At 43.6% G+C, this 26,873-nt stretch overlaps 1 protein-coding gene across 15 annotated transcripts in view; it reads left to right on the forward strand.

The window, feature by feature from the left end:
• PSD3 (pleckstrin and Sec7 domain containing 3) overlaps positions 1–26,873 on the forward strand; it is a 607,319-nt gene that overhangs the window by 239,894 nt on the left and 340,552 nt on the right. For 13 of the 15 annotated variants that reach the window (XR_015156255.1, XR_015156254.1, XR_015156256.1 and 10 more), the window contains one exon: positions 6,815–6,923. The exons of the other annotated variants lie outside the window; for them this stretch is intronic. Coding sequence is in view for 8 of the 13 variants with exons in the window: in XM_086380548.1 (XP_086236674.1) it covers positions 6,815–6,923 (109 nt within the window). In the remaining 5 variants the exon portion in view is untranslated. The remainder of the gene's footprint in view (positions 1–6,814; positions 6,924–26,873) is intronic. 15 annotated transcript variants of the gene reach the window in all.

A 26,873-nucleotide genomic window follows, 5' to 3' on the forward strand; every position in this document is an offset into this window, starting at 1 on the left:
AGATCCCTGGGTCTGCAACTTGCCATCAAGGGTCTCGCCCTCTGTCATTACTGATTACAAAATGGTGGGAAAGGCAGAGGGTGTGCTGTGAACATGTAATGTTTGATTGCTGGTTTTCTTTTAAATTCTTTCTTTGAAGTTCTCCAACACCTTAGTTACTTGGTGCCTTCATGAAGAAGCAGTCAAGAACACTTGATCCCTGTGTCTTATTTTAGTTTTATGGAGGCTGTGTTACAAATGAAGGTTTATCATCCTAGTTTCCTAGCCCCTGACTTTCTACATCACATTAAAAAAAAAAAAAAAGGCACTGTTCCCATTTGTAATAAATCATAACATATTGTGAATAAGCCAGGGCAGGCTCAGTTCCTGAAAGGGGCATTTGGTTAGAAGACAACCGTAAGATGGGGCCCAAGATGCAGATGATCAAGGGAAAAGTCCTTTGTGTTGGCCTGCGCCTTGCTCACATACCCTTCCCTCTGCCTTCAGTTTTAGCGGCAGGTGGAGTGGGGACTCTGCGTCTCTGTGCTGGAGCCTCGTCTCCCCCTGGCCGTGCCCTTCCCAGGGGAGTGTGCTTTCAGGAAGACAGCTGAGTAGGTGGGTAGCAGGTGGTGGGAAAATGAGAATGGGCCTCCAGGGGCTTTTAAACAGGCCGTGGATTCAGCTCTTCCCTCTGCGCTCACACAGTTAAAGCAGGCTGACAACAAGTCTGCCTGGTGATGAGGTGAGTCCTGCTCCCTGCACCCCGTCAGTCTTTTTCTTAGGCTGGTGGTCCATGCCTGCTTTGGCTTCTGGTTTGGATGCTCTAACCTTTCAGTTCAGTTCGGTTCAGTCACTCAGTCATGGCCGACTCTTTGCGACCTCGTGGCCTGCAGCACGCCAGGCCTCCCTGTCCATCACCAACTCCCAGAATTTACTCAAACTCATGTCCACTGAGTCAGTGATGCCATCCACCATCTCATCCTCTGTTGTTCCCTTCTCTCGCCTTCGATCTTTCCCAGCAACAGGGTCTTTTCCAATGAGTCAGCTCTTCACATCAGTATTGGAGTATTGGAGTTTAAGTTTCAACATCAGTCCTTCCAGTGAATATTCAGGACTGATTTCCTTTAGGATGGACTGGTTGGAGCTCCTTGCAGTCTAACCTTTAGAAGATTCTGTTGTCCCAGTTGTTTCTTGGCTATTTCTGGCCTTTTTCTGCTCTTGAGAGTCTGCCAGTCCCACTTTTCTTTGGTTACCTTTCTTGGCTTTTGGAATATCTATCCGATTAGCTTATCAAGGGAGGAGCTGGTTGTTCAGTTCAGTTTAGTCCCTCAGTTGTGTCCGACTCTTTGCGACCCCATGAATCGCAGCACGCCAGGCCTCCCTGTCCATCACCAACTCCCAGAGTTCGCTCAGACTCATGTCCATCGAGTCAGTGATGCCATCCAGCCATCTCATCCTCTGTCAACCCCTTCTCCTCCTGCCCCCAAGCCCTCCCAGCATCACAGTCTTTTCCAATGAGTCAACTCTTCACATGAGGTGGCCACAGTACTGGAGTTTCAGCTTTAGCATCATTCCTTCCAAAGAATACCCAGGGCTGATCTCCTTCAGAATGGACTGGTTGGATCTCCTTGCAGTCCGAGGGACTCTCAAGAGTCTTCTCCAACACCACAGTTCAAAAACATTAACTCTTTGGTGCTCAGCCTTCTTGACAGTCCAACTCTCACATCCATACATGACCACTGGAAAAACCATAGCCTTGACTGGACGGAACTTGTTGGCAAAGTAATGTCTCTGCTTTTGAATATGCTATCTAGGTTGGTCATAACTTTCCTTCCAAGGAATAAGCGTCTTTTAGTTTCATGGCTGCAGGCACCATCTGCAGTGATTTTGGAGCCCCCCAAAATAAAGTCTGACACTGTTTCCACTGTTTCCCCATCTATTTCCCATGAAGTGATGGGACTGGATGGCATGATCTTCGTTTTCTGAATGTTGAGCTTTAAGCCAACTTTTTCACTCTCCTCTTTTACTTTCATCAAGAGGCTTTTGAGTTCCTGTACACTTTCTGCCATAAGGGTGGTGTCATCTGCATATCTGAGATTATTGAGATTTCTCCCAGCAATCTTGATTCTAGCTTGTGTTTCTTCCAGTCCAGCGTTTCTCATGATGTACTCTGTAGAAGTTAAATAAGCAAGGTGACAATATACAGCCTTGACGTACTCCTTTTCCTCTTTGGAACCAGTCTGTTGTTCCATGTCCAGTTCTAACTGTTGCTTCCTGACCTGCATCCAGATTTCTCAAGAGGCAGATCAGGTGGTCTGGTATTGCCATCACTTTTCAGAATTTCCCACAGTTTATTGTGATGCACACAGTCAAAGGATTTGGCATAGTCAATAAAGCAGAAATAGATGTTTTTCTGGAACACTCTTGCTTTTTCCATGATCCAGCAGATGTTGGCAATTTGATCTCTGGTTCCTCCGCCTTTTCTAAAACCAGCTTGAACATCAGGAAGTTCACGGTTCACTTATTGCTGAAGCCTGGCTTGGAGAATTTTGAGCATTACTTTACTAGCATGTGCTGCTGCTGCTGCTAGGTCGCTTCAGTCCTGTCCAACTCTGTGCGACCCCATAGATGGCAGCCCACCAGGCTCCCCTGTCCCCGGGATTCTCCAGGCAAGAACACGAGTGGGCTGCCATTTCCTTCTCCAATGCATGAAAGTGAAAAGTGAAAGTGAAGTCACTCAGTCGTGTCTGACTCCTAGCAACCCCATGGACTGCAACCCATCAGGCCCCTCCATCCATGGGATTTTCCAGGCAAGAGTACTGGAGTGGGTTGCCATTGCCTTCTCCGTACTAGCATGTGAGATGAGTGCAGTTGTGCGGTAGTTTGAGCATTCTTTGGCATTGCCTTTCTTTGGGATTGGAATGAAAACTGACCTTTTCCAGTCCTGTGGCCACTGCTGAGTTTTCCAAATTTGCTGGCATATTGAGTGCAGCACTTTCACAGCATCATCTTTCAAGATTTGAAATAGCTCAACTGGAATTCCATCACCTCCACTAGCTTTGTTCGTAGTGATGCTTTCTAAGGCCCACTTAATTTCACATTTCAGGATGTCTGGCTCTAGGTCAGTGATCACACCATCGTGATTATCTGGGTGGTGAAGATCTTTTTTGTACAGTTCTTCTGTGTATTCTTGCCATCTCTTTTTGATATTTTCTGCTTCTGTTAGGTCCATACCATATCTGTCCTTTATCGAGCCCATCTTTGCATGAAATGTTCCCTTGGTATCTCTAATTTTCTTGAAGAGATCTCTAGTCTTTCCCATTCTGTTGTTTTCCTCTATTTCTTTGCATTCGTCACTGAAGAAGGCTTTCTTATCTCTTCTTGCTATTCTTTGGAACTCTGCATTCAGATGCTTATATCTTTCCTTTTCTCCTTTGCTTTTCCCTTCTCTTCTTTTCACAGCTATTTGTAAGGCCTCCCCAGACAGCCATTTTGCTTTTTTGCATTTCTTTTCCATGGGGATGGTCTTGATCCCTGTCTCCTGTAGTGTCATGAACCTCATTCCATAGTTCATCAGGCTCTCTATCAGATCTAGGCCCTTAAATCTATTTCTCACTTCCACTGTATAATCATAAGGGATTTGATTTAGGTCATACCTAAATGGTCTAGTGGTTTTCTCTACTTTCTTCAATTTCAGTCTGAATTTGGCAATAAGGAGTTCATGGTCTGAGCCGCTGACTGCATAGAGCTTCTCCATCTTTGGCTGCAAAGAATATAATCGATCTGATTTTGGTGTTGACCATCTGGTGATGTCCATGTGTAGAGTCTTCTCTTGTGTTGTTGGAAGAGGGTGTTTGTTATGACCAGTGCATTTTCTTTGCAAAACTCTATTAGTCTTTGCCCTGCTTCATTCCATATTCCAAGGCCCCAAATCCAAGCTATTGATAGTATTTCTTCTCCAGTCTCCCCCATTCCAACACACCACCCAGCTGCTCAAGCCAGCTTCCTGGGTATCAATCTCTGGGCCAGGGTTCTAGATTCAGGATCTGAGTCTGGGACCCACAGTTTACTAGCGGTGTCACCTTGGACATGTGACTCACCCACTTGTGGGCTCCCTTTGTGTGCCCATGAGGCTGGGTTGGCAGAGTGCCCATCCGACAGGACCAACCTGTGCGTTACATGAGATGCCTCATGTTCTGCATGGGGACAGCCTGGCATGGAGTGAGTGGTTAGTCCATGTTAGCCCTTACAGTTATGCTTGGTTTCCTCCTTTCCCTTTTTCCTTAAACCCAATTTATCAGAAAGTTTACATAGGTTCTTCCTTTAAAATATGTTTCACATTTATGTACTTCTGTTTCCATTGCCATTATCTGGCTTGAAGCTTTCATAAATTCTAGTTTATACTTCCAACTGGTGTCTCTGATTCCTCTTGACTTACTCCAATCTATTTCCCTTATTTGTTGTTCAGTCATTCAGTCATATCTGGCTCTTTGTGACCCCATGGACTGCAGCATGCCCGGCTTCCCTGTCCTTCAGTATCTCCCAGAGTTTGCTCAAACTCATGTCCACTAAGTCGGTGATCTACTTCAACCATCTCATCCTCTATCACCCCATTCTCCTCCTGCCCTCAATACTTCCCAGCATCAGGGTCTTTTCCAGTGAGTTGATTCTTCATATCAGGTACCAAAGTATTGGAGCTTCAGCTTCAGCATCAGTCTTTCCAATGAATATTCAGAGTTGATTTCCTTTAGGGTTGACTGGTTTGATCTCCCTGCAGTCCAAGGGACTCTCAAGAGTGTTCTCTAGCACCACAGTTCAAAAGCATCCATTCTTTAGCATTCAGCCGTCTGTATGGTCCAACTCTCATATCCGTACATGACTACTGGAAAAGCCATAGCTTTGACTATACGAACCGTTGTTGGCAAAGTGATGGAAAAATTTCCTTTATAACAACCATATAATTTTTTTAAAGTGTAAATGAATGACCTTTTGAAAATGTTAATAAACCACCATAGGTTTAAAACCGTCCAGTGACTTCCCTTCGAGCCTTTCCTTGGCCTGCACACCCTGTGGTTTTGGCCCCTGCCTCCTCTTCAGTGTTTGTTCCTCCTGTGCTGTTGCCTGGTCCATCTCTCCACTTGCACGTGTGCCCGCTGTTCTGTGACGACCTTGGTCCCCCTCAGTTGTTGTGTGACCTGGTGCTGTCATACTTAGAGACCACTGTGTGTGACCCTCTCTCTGCCTACATGTATGTTTCTGTCCTTTCTCAGCTCTCATCCTTCTCGTATCTGCAGGTATTGGTTCCTCAGTGAGCCTTTTCTAACCACCCCACCTAAATTAGGCCACCAGGTTCCTCCTTTATCAGCCTGAAGGTCCCTGAACACATCAAAAAGTTAATATTGCCTGTCCACTGGGGAAAAGGATAATTAACAGCCTGTGGTTATAAAACATGCAATTCCAAGAAGAGTGTGCACCTTTTCCAGAAAGAATAATTTTACATGTTGTGAACATTAAGTGATTATAGAGCTATTTTAAGAAACTGCTAGAGCTATTTTAAGAAACTGCTATCTTAAAACTGTTCAAAAAGGTCTTTGATATTGGTATTCAAGGACAGCTGTCCACTAAACCTGTCTGCAGAGGGTGAAGGTGCTTGCTAAGTCGCTCAGTTGTGTCCGACTCTTTTGACCACATGGACTGTAGCTCACCAGGCTCCTTTGTCCATGGTATTCTCCAGGCAAGAATACTGGAGTAGGTTGCCATTTCCTCCTCCAGGGGATCTTCCCACAGAGGGTGAGGAGATATTCATAACCTAGCCACGGGCCTCCTGACTGCTATCAATCATTTCTGCTCCAAAAGATAAAACGGACATCATGAAACTCCCCTCTTTGAAGTAGCTGCCTGATTTCTGATAAAACTCTTCATGCTCCTCTCTCCGAAAGTGAGTGGTCAGTTGCTGCTCGGACACGAGAAGGAAGATGTCTCAGAATTAGAAGACAGAGGTCGAGTGTGATAATATCTGTATCCTGGTTAATTTTTGAGTTCAGAGTGAAGAGGCAGAAAGATGACTCCTTGGTTGGCCTCAGTCTCATTTCTTTGTGTTTTGAAATTGCTACCTTATTACTTATTTTTCATTAATTCTAGACCAGAGAAAGGAGGCTCTCCCGAGTTTTGGCAGCTGCTTAAAGCAGCCAGGAAGAGAGTGATGGGAATTGAGAATCATGATGTGAACCACTTTCAGTCACCTTGTAGTTTTTCTTTCAAATGCGGGATATTTAGGATTCCAGAGAACACGGGGACAGATGCTTAAATTTAGGATAACAAGTATAAGTGGGATGCTTGGTACTCCTGTTTGCCTAAATTTAGGCAAAAAAGACCCAAATGTGGTTGCTTTTGGGGAAAGACTACTTTTTGTTGACATACTTTAGCAGAACCCATTCACAGAAATATTCCTGCTATGGGCTATGGGTGATGATAACCCATTTGGAAAATGATATTCCTAAAAATAAAATATAGTTTTCTCATTGCAAAAAAGTTATTAAGAATATATACTTAATTAAAAAAAAATCTACCATAATTGTGCCCTCCCAATCAAGCCCAGACTTTGCAAGTTTCTCTTGTTCCCCTACAGATGTTTATGTTTCTCTTTTTATATGGTTGTAACCTTGCTTGTGTTCTGATTTATGTCCTGTTATGTTTTTTCCTGTTTCATTTTTAATGGCCATATAGTATTCTATCCTGTGGACCTGTCATAACCATTCTCTTGGTTGATTTGCTTTGTGATGTATTTTGTATGATATATTTTTAATGATGTCTTTGTTTTGCTCTGATTTTGCAGGCAGAGACATTTGTTTGGGTTAACAATGCATCAGCACATTCCCAGAGTGTTGCCAAGGCCAAATATGAATTTTTATTTGGCAGATCTGAAGAGAAAACTCCAGATACTAGTAAGTGTTTCCCTGCCTTCCTCTTTCAGGTAACAGATAGGAAGAGATATTAAAATTTCAAATCTCAGAAGCTGAGAATTCTTCAAACCTAGAAGTGACTTGAAATTACCTACCACAGGCTACTAGAATCACGTCCTGTATTTCTGAATTCTACACTTTGAAAGATGTAGAGTTATTTGATGAATAATGAAAGCAAACAGGTTTCACAGAGGCGGGAAGGCAGTGGTGCAGATGGAGAGGTGCTCACTCCGTCGATGGAGAGGTATCAGTCCTGGGATCGAGGCAGGGATGGGGTACTATGTGCAGTTCAGACCTGGGCTCTTGAGCTCGACTTCTTCAGTGTGAACCTAGCCTGTAACTTATGAGATGCGTGGCCCTGTATGAGTTGTCTAAGCTCTTTTTGCCTCAGTCTTCTCAACTGTCAAATGGGATTATAGTGATACATATCTTGGAATCCTTCTGAGGATTAAATAGATTGATGTATGTAAAGGTCTCAGAACTGCGCTTGACATGTAATAAATGCTTTATGAGTGTTTGCTGCCATTATTATTTATTGTGATCATCATCATATTCCTGACCTTTGAAGCTGATGTTTCGAGAAAGTACAGTCCTTACTCTCCTCAGCTCCATCACTGTCTGATACTGATTTCCGTTTTGGGTAGACAGGGAATCTGACCTAATGTAGCTATGGTTCAGTTGAAGAAGTCAAATGATAGCTGTTCATTTTGACTCATATGTTAGATAAGATTATATAATGGGCTCCATAATATCTGGGGATAGCAAGAATGCAGTGTATATTAATAATTTACCTTTTACCTTAATAATGAATATTTCTTAGATATTTCAGTAGTTGGAGACTCTTAATGAAGTCTAAAATGGCTAAATTATTAAAATATTCTTTTATTTTGTAGCATAAATACTGTTCTAAGCTTGAGGTTTGGGATACTTAACCATTTATTCATTATTTCTCAGATGGGAATACTTATTGTGATCACCCCAAGACTATTTAAAACTCCTTTCTGGCATAGCCTTAACTTTGTGATTTTGCGCTGACTACACTTTTTTCTTTTTAGCTTTGATAGAACATGATTTTTCCTTCACTATGTAGAGGTAAGGTCAGAGCTCTGCATGGTCCTGTGGGCGACTGGCGGGTGGGTTTGCGTCTTCGTTACTCTTGGGTTCTGAGTAGTTTCCCAGTTTACCACAGGTGAATCAAAATGACATTTGAAACCTTCTGTTCCTTTTGCCCTGGTAGAAATGGTTGGTATTGTTAGTTTCTAGTGTGATGTTATTTTTCAGGGGTTTTAGTGTGCATGCACTTATTAAACAAATCTATGTAATGAACACTTCTTATGTGCTACTCACCTGTGCTGGGGACTGTCAGGGTGCAGAGAAATAGAAGACAGTCCTTGCCCCCTGGGGGCTAATTGTTTGGTCAGAGCAAGGCAGTGGTCACTTCAGCTGTGCTGGTAAAGGCTTCATGGAATAGGTGGAAGCTGCACTGTTCTCCAAGAATGACTAGTATTCTGGTTAACTGAGGTTTGGGGGAGGGCATTTCAGACTGGGGGAATGATGTGAAGGGTGTGGTGGCAGAAAACACAGATTGTTTGCGAAACAGGGAGGAAACTGGCCAGGTTGGTTTGCAAAGCTTATCAGTGAGAGAGAGATTTAGAAAAATAACCATTTAGAGAGGGGCAGAATCATGGAGAGTGAAGAGTTTGCATTTCATTTTGGTATGCAGAGACAAAGTGCCAAGTACTGTTTTAGAGAGATAAATCCAGATAATTGATCTGGAAATTGGAAGGGGCAGCAGAAATTGTTGCTTATTGTAGTAGGGGTATAAGATGCAAGTTTATGTTGACTTTTGAAAAGTACTTTTAAAAATCTTCAGAAAGAAATGGCACATTTTTATCACTTTAAGAATACTCTTGAAGTTTCTTTATATTGATCATCCGTCTGTCATTGAAACATGGCCCAAACTCAGAAGACCTAGGGGGACTTCCCTGGTGGTCCAGTGGTTGAGACTCTACCTGCCAATGCGTGGGACATGGATTCCATCTCTGGTCTGGGAAGATCCCACATGCTGCAGAGTTGCTAAGCCCATGCGCCACAACTACTGAACTTACATGCTGCAACTCCTGAAGCCCACGCCCCCTAGAGCCCAAGCTCTGCAACGAGAGAAGCCACTGCAGTAAGAAGGCTGTGCACCACAGCTGGAGAGTAGCCCCTGCTTGCAGCAGTGACAACCCAGAGCAGACATAAATAAATTTAAAAAATTATTAAAAAAAAAGACCATAGGGAAAGGTAGTAGACAGAATAAGACAGTGATTTTATTTGAATCTGATTGATAGGCATACCTTTTCCCACTTGTTTTTGTTTTTCCAAGTGGATTAAATAAGTGGCTGAAACTGTCTAAGTGCTGCAGAAGCAGCCTGCTGGGGAAACGGAAACGCTGACAGTGCCTGCTGAATGCATCCCCAGTATCAGTCAGGTGGTCGCCGGTAGTGATGCAGCTAGGTCAAGGGCGGTCTGTTGGTCCAGGACCCCAGTGAGGCCCGAGGGAGGTGTCCCTGCTCTAGGACAGGAGGCTTAGGCTACTTGTCACTCAGCTGGGAGTTCACATGGGCTGAGGGTGGGAGGGTCCAGAGAAGACAGTTTAAGAGGGTTTGCACAGTGTTGCTTATTGCAGGGCTTTTGCATCTGTGACAAGAGTTTAGGGTGTTGGATGGGGTATGGGAGAACGTGTGAACAGTGGGAGGAGTCCCTTGGCTGGGAATTAAGATCTGGATTCTGTGATCTGTTTATCAATATAATGAAAGAAGAGAGTCGATCTTGCTTCTCTGGTGTCTGTTCCCTGTTGCTTTCTGGGAGCTGTCGCAACTTCATGAGTGTTTCAAGGGTGAGTCCAGAGCTGACGATTGCTGAGAGGCCTTGGGCGACACGTGACTTCCTTCGTGCTGTGGCTTAATGAGGGGGTGGGGGGGGTCACCCCAGAGGTTGCCTTGCTTCTGTTCCCATCAGCTGTTGGGATATTTGTGGAGCTGCACTGAGCTGCAAGGAAAGAAAAAAGAGGTGGCACACGAGCCCCCCCGCGCCTCCAGGGCTTCCCCGGTGTCGCTCGTCTGCTCTTACTGGATGCAGGGCCTTCTCTCAGCCAGTCACATGGGGTCCACTCTGATAGGAGGGGCTTCATTTTTGGAAAGTACATTCTTTGAAGTGTTCCTGAAGCGGTATCAGATGGCTGAGGTCGGTCAGTCTTTTGGGGGAAAACCAGAGGGACGAAATGCTTGAGAAGGTCTTTGAGGAAAAGTGAGACTGTTCTTGGCCTGGGGGAGGACAGGTGACTCGTGGAAGCGTATGAGGAAGCGAGGGGCCTGTGAGATGCTGAGAGCTGAAGCGTCCAGCAGTTAGGAGGTGACCGACTGCAGTAAAATAGAGACACAGACGTGTGTGCGTTTAGATCTCTCTGTCTGCGGGTATCAGATATGGGTGTGTGTGTATGTATAAAGTTGTTTAGGTCAACAGCACGATCTTAAATGACCATAATGACTGTTGAAATCACTCGGGGTAGATGGCTGCTGACCTCTACGTGTGTGTTAGGTCAACAGCACGATCTTAAATGATCATAATGACTGTTGAAATCACTCGGGGTGGATGGCTGCTGACCTCTACGTGTCGGTTTGCCTGCCCTGTGTCCCTCCCCACCTGGCACCCACTTTGGACTTTTGTCACTGTGACAAGACAGTAACTGGGTCTCTCAAGCTAAAATTCAGTATGTATTTACTGCTAAGTGAGGATGTTTTTATGGGCGGTGGGCGGGGGGAGGTATTTAATTCAAGGACTAGCATGCCTTGAGCAACAAGGTATGGTTTAAAAAATGTGAGGGCTTCCCAGGTAGCTCAAACGGTAAATAATCTGCCTGCAATGCGGAAGACCTGGGTTCAAGCCCTCCGTCAAGAAGATCCCCTGGAGAAGGGCATGGCAACCCACTCCAGTATTCTTGCCTGGAAAATCCCATGGACAGAGGAGCCTGGCGGGCTACAGTCCATGCGGTCGCACAGAGTTGGACATGACTGAAGTGACTCACACACACACACAGACACACACACACACACACACACACACACAGAATGTGATGAAATTAGAGACCCAGCTGCCACTGTTTACCCGCTTCTTTGGACTCCAGCATTAGGTGTGAGTGAGGCTGGGGGGCTGCTCAGGACGCCAGCAGGCCTGGCCAGCTGGAGCTGGACCTGGTGGCCCTTTGTTCCTTCTTGAGCTGTCCTGCACCCAAGGGTGCGACAGGTTCTTTGGCACAAGTGATCTTGAAAGTCACTCAATCGTGTTCAACTCTTTGTGACCCCACGACTATACAGTCCATGGAACTCTCCAGGCCAGAATACTGGAGTGGGTTAGTCTTTCCCTTCTCCAGGGGTCTTCCCAACCCAGGGATCGAACCCACGTCTCCCACATTGCAGGCGGATTCTTTACCAGCTGCGCCACAAGGGAAGCCCTTGAAGATCTTGAAAGGTGGACCATATTTTGATATCATTTTAACCTAATTATGTATACCTCATGGCAGATTTCTAGGTTTTTCTTCAATTAGTTTATATATATATATATATATTTTTTTTTTTTTCCTTTTTTTTTCCTGAAAGCTTGGAAAGAAGTTGAAGCACAAAGCTATATGTCTGAGTTCTGTTACTAGTTAAACAACACCTCCCTCTGCTGGATAGAGTGTGTAACACATTTTAGTGGCAGTTCTCTAATTGTCAAGTGCTGTTTGCTTTTCCTGCTACAGATCTCCTTCAGACTTGTTCTGGAAGTCAATTAGTATGCCTTTGTTCTTTCTGCTTAATCTAATCTGAAGGTTTATAAAAATTCCAGTGGTGTACAAATATACCTTAAATCTGTGGTATTTTAATCTCATTATGTTACAAAATTAAAGATTTGGAATTTTCATGGTAAAAACATTCATGTTTTTGAAATAGAAATATTAACCAGCTATATTCTCAGATAGACATGCTCTGATAATAAAAATTCTGGAATATAAGGTGCATTAAATAATATATGAAAGCTAATCTGGTCTTTTTTTCCTCATATATAAATTTTGCAAAAAGTTTTGAAGAACTCAGTACTATTGCCATAATTGAAAGACTAATATGGAAGATCCTAAATTGGCTGTTTCTGATAACTTTTTAATTGTTGCCTTGTTTTGTCCTGTGTTCAATTTTGACTGAAAAAGTGAATGGGATATTTTCCTTAATTTTTTGGTTCAGTCTTGAGTTGGGTGTTTTATGTGTGTGTGTTGTGTGTGTGCTCACTCACTCATTCCTGTCTATTTGTGACCCCGTGGACTGTAGCCATGCTGGTCTTTCCATGAGATTCCCAGGCAAGAACACTGGCGTGGGTTGCCATTTCCTTCTCCAGGGGATCTTACTGACCCAGGGATCGAACCTGCATCTCCTGCATTGGCAGGTGGATTCTTTACCCCAGAGCCACCTGGGAACACACACCTATTATGTAAAAGATACTCTGCGAGGAAATTTTTGTGTTGGTTGTTCTTTAACCCTCAGAAGAGTCCTCTGATGCTAGTTCTCCAACCCCTTTATTTCACAGATGGGGCTCAACGAGGTTTAAATAATTTAACCTCAAGTAATATGTAAATCATGGAACTGGCATGTCTGTTTGAGCATAACTTCGGAGCCCATGTCTTCCCACCCCATCCTATAGCATCACAAAGAATCAGAGTATGATGCCCCTGTACCCCAATTGCTAGCCTACTGATTTCAGATGAAAGTGGATTGTGATTCTGACTTTGTTATTAATCAGTAGTATGATATTGAGTAACTGACTTTTCTGGCGTCACTGTTTAAAAATCTTTAAACCATGGTCTTTGTGTTACCCTGAGCACTGGGAAATCAGGTGATGGTGGTATGAATCCCTGCCCTACTCCAGTTAACCAAAGGTACCCCCCATTTTTTACAAATATGTATATTTTTGGCTGCGCTGGGTCTTCGTTGCTGTACGAAGGCTTCCTCTGGTTGCAGTAAAGGAGGCTGCTCTCTAGTTGCAGCGCTTGGGCTTCTCGTTGCGGAGCATGGGCTCTAGAGCGCGGGCTTCCGTAATTGTGGCACACCGGCTTAGTTGCCCCACAGCATATGGAATCTTCCCTGACCAGGGATAGAACCCATGTCCCCTGCACTGGCCGGTGGATTCTTAAATCACCGGACCCCAGGGAAGTCCAGCACCCTCTCTTTTATCTGTTTTAGATATTGAGCTTCTGTGGCGACATCATTTTGAAGGCACAGTTTTTCTGCTTAAAAAAAATGAAGCTGTTGGTCGATAGGATTTCCCGCTCATTCTTTCCTTAGGGACGTAGATCAGCACAACAGCTCCTTGTAGTTTTCCTCCGGCAGGGAAAGCAGGCGTGGCCTGAAGCACCGGATTGCTTAGTACCTGCTCCTTTCACTTGGCAGCATTAGGGCAATGAAGTTGGAGGAAAGCAGACTCTAGATGGGCAGGGTACTGAAGCGTCTACATTTTTTACCCACTGTAATCAGAACACCCAGCCTGCCTCCTTTCCTTGCAGTGTAATTTTCAACAACCCACTTCCCACATTTCAGCACAGGGAAATTAAAATGCGAGGAAGATGACAGAAGTAAAAAATACATAAAACACTGAAACATAAATTAAAATTGCTATTTGCATTCAACATTGTAGAATTATAGGTTTCTTGGCAAGATGCAGGGTAACAGTGAGCAAGACCCGGCACCCTTTTCCATGGCTGCCTTGTCTGTGCCTCCCCCAAACATTGCTTTTCCTTATGCTCTTCATATATTGCAGTGTGCCGTCAGGCTTGGTTCACTGATAAGACAGTGGTGTCCTTGAGGCCAGGGTCAACTCTTAAACTTTTATTTCAGTGCATCAGAAACATTGCCAACTATTTAAAAAATGTTTCTGTTGGTTAAAAAGGGAGTAGGGACCAGCACTTTGGCCACCTCATGCGAAGAGCTGACTCATTGGAGAAGACCCTGATGCTGGGAGGGAGTGGGGGCAGGAGGAGAAGGGGGCGACAGAGGATGAGATGGCTGGATGGCATCACCGACTCGATGGACGTGAGTCTGAGTGAACTCCGGGAGTTGGTGATGGACAGGGAGGCCTGGCGTGCTGCGATTCATGGGGTCACAAAGAGTCGGACACGACTGAGCCCCTGAACTGAACTGAGGGACCACTCAGCGCATTGCCCAGCTGTACTGGGAAAAGCAGTTTAGAGAGCTATCCATTCCAATGACGGATTGTTAAACATCTTAAGTATGGTCCCTCAGCTGTCCCTGGAACAGCTGTGTGGTGAACTCTGAGTTAGTCCTGTCAAAATGAATACAATTGAGATTGAGACCCTGTTTTCATTTTCTGGTTAAAGGAAAAAAAAAAATGATTAGAGACTTTGTGGTGGTGGGAAGTTCCCCAGCATTCTTTGGGAGCTGAGATTTGTATAGGCTTGGTTCTTATATCTAGATATAGTGGGGGAGAAGGGGCAGGAAATGAGTTTTTCTTGTTTAATACATTTGGTTAATTTCTACAAATAGTTACTGAGTATTTGCTATGTACTCGACACTGCTAATCGCTGATTATGAAAAGCTAATGAACTTTACAGGCAAGATAACATTCATACTTGGAGCCATTAAATAAAAGATGATGTGTGATTGAGTGCCAGATAGTTGGTGTGAATCTCATGAGCCAGTGACCAACTCCATGCTAATGATCCTGCATGGAGACAGACATAGGTTCTTATCAGGGGACAGACTGTTAAGGGCAGGAGCAGCCTGGGAGGTCAGGGGTGTGTGGTCCTCCTACTGTGTACAGTAGAGGGAGAGCGCAGCAGGGCGTGACGGCGCGCGCAGAGGCTTCTGGGAGGGACGGTCCTTCATTCTGTGCCTTGGTGACGGCGCGCGCAGAGGTTTCTGGGAGGGAGGCGCGTTCGTTCTGTGCCTTGGTGACGGCACACGCAGAGGCTTCTGGGAGGTACGCTCGTTCATTTTCTGGCTTGCAGGTTAGCCAGTGTTTGAATATATGGAAAGAATGGGGAGGATGTTCTGTTCTGGGAGGAGATTAGAGTGAAGTTGTGGAGGACGGCGGAAAGGGGCTCGGATAAAGTGGATTAAGTGGTAATCGTGAAAGTGAAACTCGCTCATTCGTGTCCAGCTCTTTATGACCCCACAGACTATACAGTCCATGGAATTTTCCAGGCCAGAATACTGGAGCGGGTAGCCTTTCCCTTCTCCAGGGGATCTTCCCAACCCAGGGATGGATCCGAGGTCTCCCGCATTGCCGGCGGATTCTTTACCAGTTGAGCCACAGGGGAAGCCCCAGAATACTGGAATGGGTGGCCTATCCCTTCTCCAGGGGATCTTCCCGACCCAGGAATCGAATCGGGCTCTCCTGCATTGCAGGCGGAGCTGTGATCCTGAAAGGCCTTAAATAAGATCAGCAAGTCACCGCCACTGAAAGTGTATATTTTGAGAAGCTCTATATAACCCCTGTCAATTTGACTGATGACCTCTTTCTTTGGTGGGGGGTGTCCCCACTGTACCTTACAGTCTGTCTCTGTCATTGAACTAGTGATTCTGAAAGGCTCTAGTTTATGTACGCGTTTTTCTTTCACTAAATGTTACTGAGATCATACCTGGTTACCTTGATTGGAAACTGGTTGTTTTGGCAATTCCAAATTCTTAAATTTACCTATTTAGAGTGGGTTATTATCTCTACAGACAGTTTGATTTTAACCATTTTATAGTGTAATAGTAATGGTGTTACTGAGCCCAGGCTCGCTCCGCTCGCTGCACGACAGGCCAATAGAGAGGAGGTGTTGAAGCAAAGAAGAGACTTTAATCAGAGAGCAGCTGACTGAGAAGATGGCACGTTAGCGCCTCAAAATAACCATCTTATTGTGGTCTGGATGTCAGGTTCTTTTATAGATCAGAGGGAACGAAGCAATGAGGAATTAAAGTCGGAAGGCAGAATAGAGAGGAAGAGGCAGTGGGGAGGTAAAGTGAAAGGGTCTTCAGTCTTGCAAAACATCTGTAAGAGAACGGCCTGCCTTTGAAAAGGGTGTGTTAATCTCTTCTATTCACAGGTTGGTAGGGACAAGCTATCTCTGAGCTGAACAAAGGCTAAAGCTTTAGTTTACAGTCAAGCAGAGGGGCAGGATCCTCCAGGCAAGGCATTAAGTATGATTATAATAATAAAAGCAGCCAAAAGTAAGTTGAAGAAACTGTTTCCAACATGGAGTCAGAATTGAATTGCCTTCCTCCCTGCATCAATAGGGCGTGGCTGAGTGCAGCCCTAAGAACCTCGGTTGCGCTGTGTCTTTAACCCGCCTCCCTCCCCCGCCCCGCCCCGCCCCGCCCCGCCCCGCCCCGCCCCCTACCAGGTAACATGTATACATGCTGCTCAGTCCTGTCCGACTCTTTGCTACCCGAAGGACAGTATCCCGCCAGGCTCCTCTGTCCATGGGATTCTCCAGGCTAGAATCCTGTATCAGGTTGCCATTTCCTTCTCCCGAGGATCTTCCTGACCCAGGGATCGAACCTGCATCTCCTATGCCTCCTGCACTGGCAGGCAGATTCTTTACCACTGAGCCACCTGCTATTTTAAAATAGCCCCAGCTATTTTATGTTCGGTCTTCAAATTTAGATTTTTTGACATCTTGCTCTCATTGTCGTGTGCTGAGTGCAAAAAATATAAAAATTAAATCTGCTTTAGCAAAGCATAGGACAGATTAGTCTTACTTAAAAGGGAATTACAGTTCAGCAGCTATGTATGTATCATTAATATTATTTACAGTGTGTGTGTATTGCTCCATTGGTGTTTAAGAACTCATTTTTATTTACGAATTTGAATTTTAAAGAGACATTTTATAATTAGTTGCTCCTGCTGATTTTCTCAGCATGGGTGTTTCAGGAGGTGGAATTGCTGCTTCTGCTGTGCAGGGTCTTGTGGTAATGTGTGTGGCTCCTCCTGAGTGATGTGTGTCTAGTCACCACGCTTTTCTTGCAGGCAGTGAAGTGAAATGAAATCTCTGTCATTGCTGTCATCTCCCCTCTCCCCTCTGATATCTTCTAATTTGGGTATAAGAGTTCTATAAAAATGGGGGAAAAAATTGGTGCCAGATCCTCCTGGTGCATTGAAATTTGAATAACTTGAATTAAAAGGAAAATTTCTTAGATGAGTAAGGTATATGAGTGCCTAACATGAAGGGGGTTTCTTAACTTCAGAGGGTCTGTGAGCCCCCAGACATTTAATGCAAAGTTTGTATAAATATTTATCTGGATGTTTTATTGGGAGAGGAGCCATACCTTTCTCAAAGAGATCCATAATGCCAAAAAAGTTAAGAACCACTTCTCTGAGTATTATATTTTCCTAGTCCTACAGATTCAACTATTATCCTAAATCAGTGACATTAAGGGGGTGTTGATAGACGTGAGTCTGAGTGAACTCCGGGAGTTGGTGATGGACAGGGAGGCCTGGCGTGCTGCGATTCATGGGTCGCAAGGAGTCGGATACGACTGAGCGACTGATCTGATCTGATCTCATAAAATAAGCTCTTTTAAGTACTTGAATTAGTGAATTTATAGTCATTATTGTTTTTGCAAGAAGTACCTCACACTGGAAAAGTCAAAGGGATTGACTTAACACTTTTAGTTTCTTTCTCCATTAAATTGATATATTTACTATACAGAGACCACCTGGTATAATCTTTATAAATGTGGGATTTGATGAAAATTATTTTAGGTCCATATATCCATGGATTGCCTTGTAAATTAACATCATCACCCTAGTAAAGAATGAATGAATATCTTTTAACTTCTAAACACTACAGTACTTATCTAGTCTGTGAAGATGCAGCATAAGTAGATGGGGACGACAGTATGAAATCATGAATGTTTTGCTGAGTTGTGTCTGATTCTTTGTGACCCCATGGACTGCAGCATGCCAGGCTTTCCTGTCCTTCTCTATCTCCTGGAGTTAGCTTAAACTCATGTCCAGTGAGTTGGTGATGCCATCCAACCATCTCATCCTCTTTCACCCCCTTCTCCTCCTGCCTTCAATCTTTCCCAGGATCAGGGTCTTTTCCAATGACTTGACTCTTCCCATCAGGTGGCCAAAGTACTGGAGCTCCAGCTGCATTATCAGTCCTTCCAATGAATATTCAGGGTTGATTTCCTTTAAGACTGACTGGTTTGATCTCCTTGCTGTCCAAGGGACTCTCAAAGTCTTCTCCAGAATTACAGTTTGAAAGCGTCAATGTATGAGGACCCAAAGAAAAGAAGCAATACCTGCTTTAAGAATAGATGAGAGGGAGTGGTCACTGTGAGTTGGGTCAAGCCTGGAGGACTTCAGTGAGAAGGGGATTTGAGTGGGGATATAACAGATGGTCAGAGAGAGTCTGGGGCTGAGGGAATAACTGGTTGAAACAAAGTCTGCTGTGATTTTGCCCTCTGGGGGACATTGAGTTGACCAATGGAAAGGCAGCAGTAGGTCGTGGCTCTTTTCCTGGCTTCTGGTCCTGGCTGGAAGCTGCTTCTCCCCTCTGTTCTCAGTGTTTTAATTTGTAAAACTGTACTTTTCTTATAGCATTCTTAATTTTACTTGCTATGTGTTTGTTATGGGTCTTCCCTAGTGGCTCAGTGGTAAAGAATCCACCTGCAATGAGGAGACGTGGACTTGATCCTTGGGTCAGAAAGATCTCCTGGAGAGGGAAATGGCAACCCACTCAAGTATTCTTGTCTGGGAAATCCCATGGACAGAGGAGCCTAGCAGGCTACTGTTCATGGGGTCACAAACAGTCAGACGCAACGTAGTGACTAAACAACAACAGCAATGTGTTTATTTTAAAAGAAAAACCTGATACACAGAGCCATCACGATGGCAGTATGGGAAGAAGATGAGGGTAGTTAGTGGCCAGGTTGCTAAGGGTCTTGAGTGACAGGGTTTATAAAGCAGGAGTTGGTAGCCTATGGCCCTTGGGCCAAATCCTGCTCATTTCTTATCTTTGTATTAATAGAAGGTGTTTTATTGGGACACAGCCATGGGTTAATTTACGATCGTCTCTTTTTTTGCTATAATGGCTGAATTGAGTATTTGCATCGAGACTATATGGCCCATGGAGCTAAAAATATTTGCTGTCTGGTCCTTTACAGAAAAAGTCTGCCGATCCCTGAGTTAAAGAATTACAGCTTTAGTTTAGTTGCATTGGGGATCCATTTAAAATTTGTTTTGTTTGGGGGAAGGATTAGGTATATAGGGGGCAGTAGTAACCACAGTGCCACTGGAAGAGTGTGTGAGGAAGATTAATCCAGTCAAGTTGCTCAGAGTGCATTAGATGATATGAATTCGTGTTGAGGTGGGTAGGCTGTTTAGGATCAGGAGTTAATTCCTGAAGCACCCTGGAGAAGAGATGGTATCTGTTGTAGGAAGAGATAGTAATAAGAATGTAAATGGAGGGATAGTTGCATGAGACTGTAAGAAAATAATAGTTTTGGGGATGAAAGATATGGCAGAGACGAGGGAATATACGAGGATCTCAAGTACGGCACTAAAGTGACTGGAGGGGAAATGGTGAAAGAGGAGAGAGAAAGGAATTCTCTCGCTGGAGCTAGTTTTATAGGGACGTTCACTGGTTTTGGCATGCTGGGTGTGTAACATGGGACATCCGTCATTTTTCTGCTTCTCTGGACAGACCCAATTTCCCGATAGGCCCAGTTCAGAGAGTAGGCTTCCTATGATTGCTCACACCCCTTGCAGGTTCCTGAGAAAGAATCTGTTTGCTTAGTCCAGTTCCTTCTTCCTGGCAGTGCCTTCCAGGAGTGATGGCGGTGGGTGAGGTGGAGTGGGTGTGTAGCACGTGGCTTGTGAAGGGCAGGCACTTGAACCCCGTCTGTGGAGAAGGGCGGGGCAGTTCCCAAGGGCTCTCTAGAGCCTGTTGGACAAAACTCTGAATCTTCTCTCCCGCTCCGCCTGAGACACCCATCCCTTCTGGACTCCTGAGACCGCCACCAAGGTGAGCCAACTAGACTGTATGGGACCTGCTTCTAGCTGTGGTTTATGCGTCATGTTTTTCTCACTATGTTTTCATTGTCATAAGGTGTGTTCTTTTTGCCAACACAAATGGGAATGTAGCCTTGTTGACACCTTTTACTCGGTAAGATTTACTTTGTTTGGCTTTCTCCACACTGTAGTTAAAGAATACAAACTGCTCTAGAGTTACTTTGTTTTTCTCCTTGTTCTGTCATCCCAGTCCAGCTCTAGACCTTTGCCTCAGTGGTCTGATTTGGCTGATGGCATTTTTCTTCTAAGTTCTTGACATCTTTCCCTTTTCCTGTATGGGTGCATATGTGCTCAGTTGCTCAGTTGTGTCCAACTCTTTGCGACTGCATGAACTATAGCCCGCCAGGCTCCTCTGTCCATGGAATTTTCCAGGCAAAAATACTGGAGTTGCCATTTCCTTCTCCAGGGGATCTTCCCAACCCGGAGATCAAACCCAGGTCTCCTGTGTCTCCTGCTTTACCACTGCACAACCGGGAAGCCCCCTTTTCCTGCCTGGTGGTCTGCATACGATGAGCATTTCCGCTCAGCGGAAGTGTGAGATGGACTGGGCTAGGGTGGATGTCAGAGCTGGACACCATCTTGTAGTTTTCAGGTAGCTTTCCAGGCAGCCTTCTCAGTGTAACTTTACAGCACCCCTTGAAGTAAGCATCTTGTTTGTCTACAGTAATTAATTGTTCAAATCATGTTCAAAATTAATTGCAAATTTTTATTTTATTGAGTACAGAAGACTGGAAAACTTGACTTTTAATGAGTAACAGGTGAGTAATAGGTGAAAACTGAGGCTCAGAAAAGCAGAATTCCTTGTCCAAACATGGTGAGCGTTTATGAACAGTATCTCTTACTGAAAGAAAAAAAAAAAGAAATAGGAAATAAGTAAAGGAGTTTCCAGGAGAGAGGATTACAGCCCTAATTTGACTAAAGGCTAGCCAGGAGCTGGCTTGATGAGTGCGGATCCTAGGGCCCTTCTGGCTACTTTAGTTACTCACTTAAATGCCATTTGGATAATTATTGGCTTTTCTACTTTGGGGAAGATTCAGTTCCTCCGAGAATTTGCTTTCAAGTTCTGTTTTTGGTGCAGTCACCCCTTTAGCCGGACTCCGAATCATTCCTTCTGCCCCATGCTGTGCTGGCACCTTGGGTCCTGTTTCACCCCAGCCCCAAACATGTGGAAGGCAATTTCCCGACTGACCATAGAAATTGTCCTTGTCCACTGCATAGAAAAATTCCCTTGAGTGTTTTGCCATCATGACCTGACTTTGCAGTCTGACATGTGTATTTCCTAGATGTCTCGATGACATGAGAGTACAGGAGTGAACAAGACAGACACAAATCACTTACTTTGTGGAAGTTGCCTTTGAGGCAGTGAGGCTTCTATTTTGATTATATTCTGAGTGATATTGATTAGCCGGTGTTCATGTAAGAGTCTACCTAAGATAATATTGGGAATAATCAGACTAGTCAACAATAACTGAATTATATTACTATTTATAAACGACATGTTGGATATTCATTATAAATGATGTTTACATGGTTTATATAATAAAAGACAAGGTAAGTATTATTGTAAATAAACTAATGGGAGCAACAAGAGAAAAATGTTTAAATTTGCACCATGTGGTAGAATAACAGACAGAAATAAAGTATAGCCAGTGTGAAGTAGAAGCTTTGTTTCCTTCTGCTCTCTGCATACTCACATTTGGGCTGCCAACTAAATTCCTTTTCCTTTTTTTTTTTTTTTAATTTTGGTCTGAGGGGTATTTCTTATCCTTCTTTTATCTTCTAATTATGTGTTGGCTGGAGGCTTAAACTCTCTCTGTGCTCTTATCTGTAAAAGAGAGTATTCTCTCTATCTTGAGAACCCTCTTACACTAAAACTGGGACTGTAAATTGGTGCAGCCATTCTGGAAAACAATATGGATGTTCCTCAAAACAACTAAAAATAGGGCTACCATATAATGCAGCAATCCCACCCCTGGGCATATGCCCAGACAAAACTATAATTTTGTAAAGATACATGCATTCGTATGTTCACAGCAGCAATATTTACAATAGCTAAGACGTGAACACAACCCAAATGCCCATGAGCAAGGGCCTCCCTGGGGGCTCGGACAGTAAAGCGTCTGCCTGCAGTGTGGGAGACCTGGGTTCAATCCCTGGGCTGGGAAGATCCCCTGGAGAAGGAAATGGCAACCCATTCCAGGACTCTTGCTTGGAAAATTCCATGGATGGAGGAGACTGGTAGACTCTGGTCCATGGGTTCGCAAAGAGTCAGAGATGACTGAGCAACTTCACTGGTTCACTGGTCCATCAACAGATGAATGAATAAAGAAGATGTGGTACATATATGCAATGGAATATTCAGTTCAGTTCAGTTCAGTCACTCAGTCCTGTCTGACTCTTTGCGACCCCATGAATCGCAGCACGCCAGGCCTCCCTGTCCATCACCAACACCCGGAGTTCACTCAGACTCACGACCATCAAGTCAGTGATGCCATCCAGCCATCTCATCCTCTGTCATCCCCTTCTCCTCCTGCCCCCAATCTCTCCCAGCATCAGAGTCTTTTCCAACGAGTCAACTCTTTGCATGAGGTGGCCAAAGTACTGGAGTTTCAGCTTTAGCATCATTCCTTCCAAAGAACACCCAGGGCTGATCTTCTTCAGAATGGACTGGTTGGATCTCCTTGCAGACCAAGGGACTCTCAAGAGTCTTCTCCAACACCACAGTTCAAAAGCATCAATGCTTCGGCGCTCAGCCTTCTTCACAGTCCAACTCTCACATCTGTACATGACCACTGGAAAAACCATAGCCTTGACTAGATGGACCTTTGTTGGCAAAGTAATGTCTCTGCTTTTGAATATGCTATCTAGGTTGGTCATAACTTTTCTTCCAAGGAGTAAGTGTCTTTTGATTTCATGGCTGCAGTCACCATCTGCAGTGATTTTGGAGCCCCCAAAAATAAAATCTGATACTGTTTCCACTGTTTCCCCATATATTTCCCATGAAGTGATGGGACCAATTGCCATGATCTTCGTTTTCTGAATGTTGAGTTTAAGCCAACTTTTTCACTCTCCTCTTTCACTTTCATCAAGAGGCTTTTTAGTTCCTGTACACTTTCTGCCCTAAGGGTTGTGTCATCTGCATATCTGAGGTTACTGATATTTCTCCCGGCAATCTTGATTCCAGCTTGTGCTTCTTCCAGCCCAGCATTTCTCATGATGTACTCTGCATAGAAGTTAAATAAGCAGGGTGACAATATACAGCCTTGTCGTACACCTTTTCCTATTTGGAACCAGTCTGTTGTTCCATGTCCAGTTCTAACTGTTGCTTCCTGACCTGCATACAAATTTCTCAAGAGGCAGATCAGGTGGTCTGGTATTCCCATCTCTTGAAGAATTTTCCACAGTTTATTGTGATCCACACAGTCAAAGGCTTTGGCATAGTCAATAAAGCAGAAATAGATGTTTTTCTGGAGCTCTCTTGCTTTTCCATGATCCAGCGGATGTTGACAATTTGATCTCTGGTTCCTCTGCCTTTTCTGAAACCAGCTTGAACATCAGGAAGTTCACGGTTCACATATTGCTGAAGCCTGGCTTGAAGAATTTTGAGCATTACTTTACAAGCGTGTGAGATGAGTGCAATTGTGCGGTAGTTTAAGCATTCTTTGGCATTGCCTTTCTTTGGGATCGGAATGAAAACTGACCTTTTCCAGTCCTGTGGCCACTGCTGAGTTTTCCAAATTTGCTGGCATATTGAGTGCAGCACTTTCACAGCATCATCTTTCAAATGGAATATTACTCAGCCATAAAAAGAATGAAAGAGTGCCATTTGCAGCAGCATGGATAGACCTAGAGATGATTATACTAAACCAAGTATGTCAGAAGGATAAAGACAGACACTGTATGATATCACTTATATATGGAATCTGAATGACACAAGTGAACACATCTATGAGACAAAACCATGCTTACAAATATAGAGGAGAGACCTGTGGTTGCCAAGGGGGGAGTGGGGGAAGGGGAAGGAATGACTGGGGGTTTGAGATTAGCAGATGCAAACTATTCTGTTAATGTGTAGGATGTTTAAACAGCAAGGTCCTATGTATAGCATGGGGAACTATATCCAATAGGGTCTGATAAACCGTAATGGAAAAGAATATAAAAAGAGGGTATTGCAGCAGAAATTACACACAACATTGTAAATCAACTGAACTTCAATAAAATTAAAAAAAATTCTGTCTATCCCCACACTAGGGTAAGGATGTTTCCCTTAAAAACTTATCAGAAAAGGAGTGACTTTGTATTCAGGTTTTTACCATTTCTGAATCAGGCATGTTCTGATTGTTTTTGAGTAACAAAGAACTTTTGGAGAATACATATTAGCTTGAAATAACTGCAGATAATTCTCGTTGGGCTGCTTACAGAGATCACTAAAATAGGTTTAAAAAAAGAGGAGACAGCAAACAACACACAATTAGCAATTATACCTGAAGAAATAATCCTGGAGTTGTATGTGTTGGATGTCACTGTAAACTGGCTTTTAAAAGTGACTTTTACGGACCAGACAGTGAGTTTAGCACTCTTAGTGAATGGATTCTGTGCATTAGGATAGAACTTCCAGCTATATCATCCTGCAGATTTAAAAATGGCTATGTATCAACTTAAGGCAGAGCCCAAGATGTGATATAACTCAAAATGATACTGTGACAAAGATTCTAATGACATATTGCATGTGAAAAGCTTTACTAAGATAATTCTCTGAAACTTAAGTGAATAAAAGCAAGTGTTTTTATTTTGTGTAATATTTGATTTTATATAGGTATACTATTAACATAAAATATGAGAAGCGACTTGGTTATTTAATCTACAACCCTAAAGTATATATATTCAGTGTAGCCAACAACTTTTTGTCCTTTGGATTGCCTTAATTTAGATATACCTGATCTCTACTTCTCAGCGGATTTTAAGGATTAAATGAAAGAGTTAATTGGGTGTCTGCTTTGTAGTAAAGGGCTCCCCAGTTGGCGCCGTGCCTGCCACTGCCAGAGATGCAAGAGACACTAGTTGGATCCCTGCCTCAGGACGACCCTTGGAGTAGGAAACTGCACCCTACTCCAGTGCTCTTGCCTGGAGAACTCCATGGGCAGAGGAGCCTGGTTGGCTGACGTCCTTGGGGCTGCAAAGAGTCGGACACAATTGAGCGGCTGAGCACATAGTAGCAACAATAGACCAATAGGTAAAAACTAAATTTTTAAAATCCTGAAATTGTCATGAGTATTTTTGGTAACATCTAACAACCAGAATTAAAAGATAAGTAACTTGAAGTAGGAAAACTGACTTATTTGTTGAAATTTGCTCAATAAAAGAAAGTTATTTCAAATAAGGAACTATTGTTACCAGTTCTGATAATCTTGTTGACTCCTCATGGACTTAGTAATTAATAAAAGCAAATAATAAAATTTCATATGTTGGGGTGATAAAATTGGCATTATGCAATTTTTTACAAGTCTTAATTTGTAAAAATTTTTACTTCTAAAATCTTGGATTAAATTGGAAACAATTAGTTTGCTTGTCTATGTGTATTACTTTGTTAGAAATTTTTGAGAAATAACACGTTATGTCAAATAGCAGTTTATTACCTAGAGCTTGTCAGCACTAGTGGCAGTAAAGTCTAGAGATACATTGGACTGACTTGAGGTTTTGTTACTCAAGAATAATTGATTATTCATTTCTCCTATAACTTCCTTATAGGATTTGAACTTAGGATTTCTCTGAAGTCAGGTATGGCAAGCCACACAGACACATGTGATTTCAGGGGTTAAGGTGTATAGGGGTGCTTCCTCGTTGTCCAGCTCCAGGCCCTGGGGTGATTTAGAGCAGGGAGTGACTCATGAAGGAGAGGCTGGGGGAGGAGATGCTCTGGCTGAGGCTCTGGGTTGGTCGGCTTGTGCATCAGAAGTGTGCTTACTCCCAGGGGAGTCCTTTGCTGTCTCCAGGAAGTAGCTACCCCGGGAGAGGCTGCCTCCCAAGACCAGAGCCCAAAGTGCCAGAGCATCAGTACAGAACATAAGAAGATACAGTCAGTATAAACTTTATGTTAGCACTCAAAATGCTCTTATGATTTACATTTCATTCTTCATTAAAAAACATTTGGTTGTGGTTGGCTGTTATATACTTTTATTTAATGAAAAAGTACATTTTTTAATCTAGCTTTTTTGATTTTGTCAGTGATGTTTCTAGAAAAATGAGTTGCTATCTTTTATAGAAGAGATTTAAACAGAATATTGGTTGATAAACTTTTTTTTTAGAAAGCCTATGTAGTTCTTATTTTTTATGTAAGTTTTTTAATGGTCCTTTTGTCTGTGTATTGTTGATACTATCTGTCTTTCAAGGGTAGTGGCAGCTTTGTTAGATTGCATTGAGAAACAGATCAAAACCAGATGGTCGAGGACTTCAGCATCCTCTCTGTTCCCTGACTCTGCCTCCCGCTAAACCCTGCTGCGCTTCCGCTCTCTGTGGTCGGCACTGCCAGCCCAGGTGCGCACTCAGCTGCTGTTTCCATATGAATATTTTTTAAAGATAGTGTGTGTACACGAGAGACGAGAGATCATGTAACACGTTTATTTTCGGACTTTACTTTTTTTACTAATAAAATGGTGGGTTTTAGGATCTCAGTCAAAGATACCATTCCTTAAAGCCGAATGTGAAATGCTGGACACTTGGAAATGAGGCCTTCATGTGGTTGAGATAGTTGTCCTTGCCTCACGGTCACTGGTAGTCCCATTCAAGCGGATCATCTTGGTTATGTTGCCTTATGTGATCACAGTAACTTTATTAAGTGCT

Source organism: Bos grunniens, chromosome 27, assembly GCF_055505025.1.
Source record: "Bos grunniens cultivar Pamir isolate PY7600 chromosome 27, Bosgru_T2T1.0, whole genome shotgun sequence".
In the NCBI taxonomy this organism is placed as follows: domain Eukaryota; kingdom Metazoa; phylum Chordata; class Mammalia; order Artiodactyla; family Bovidae; genus Bos; species Bos grunniens.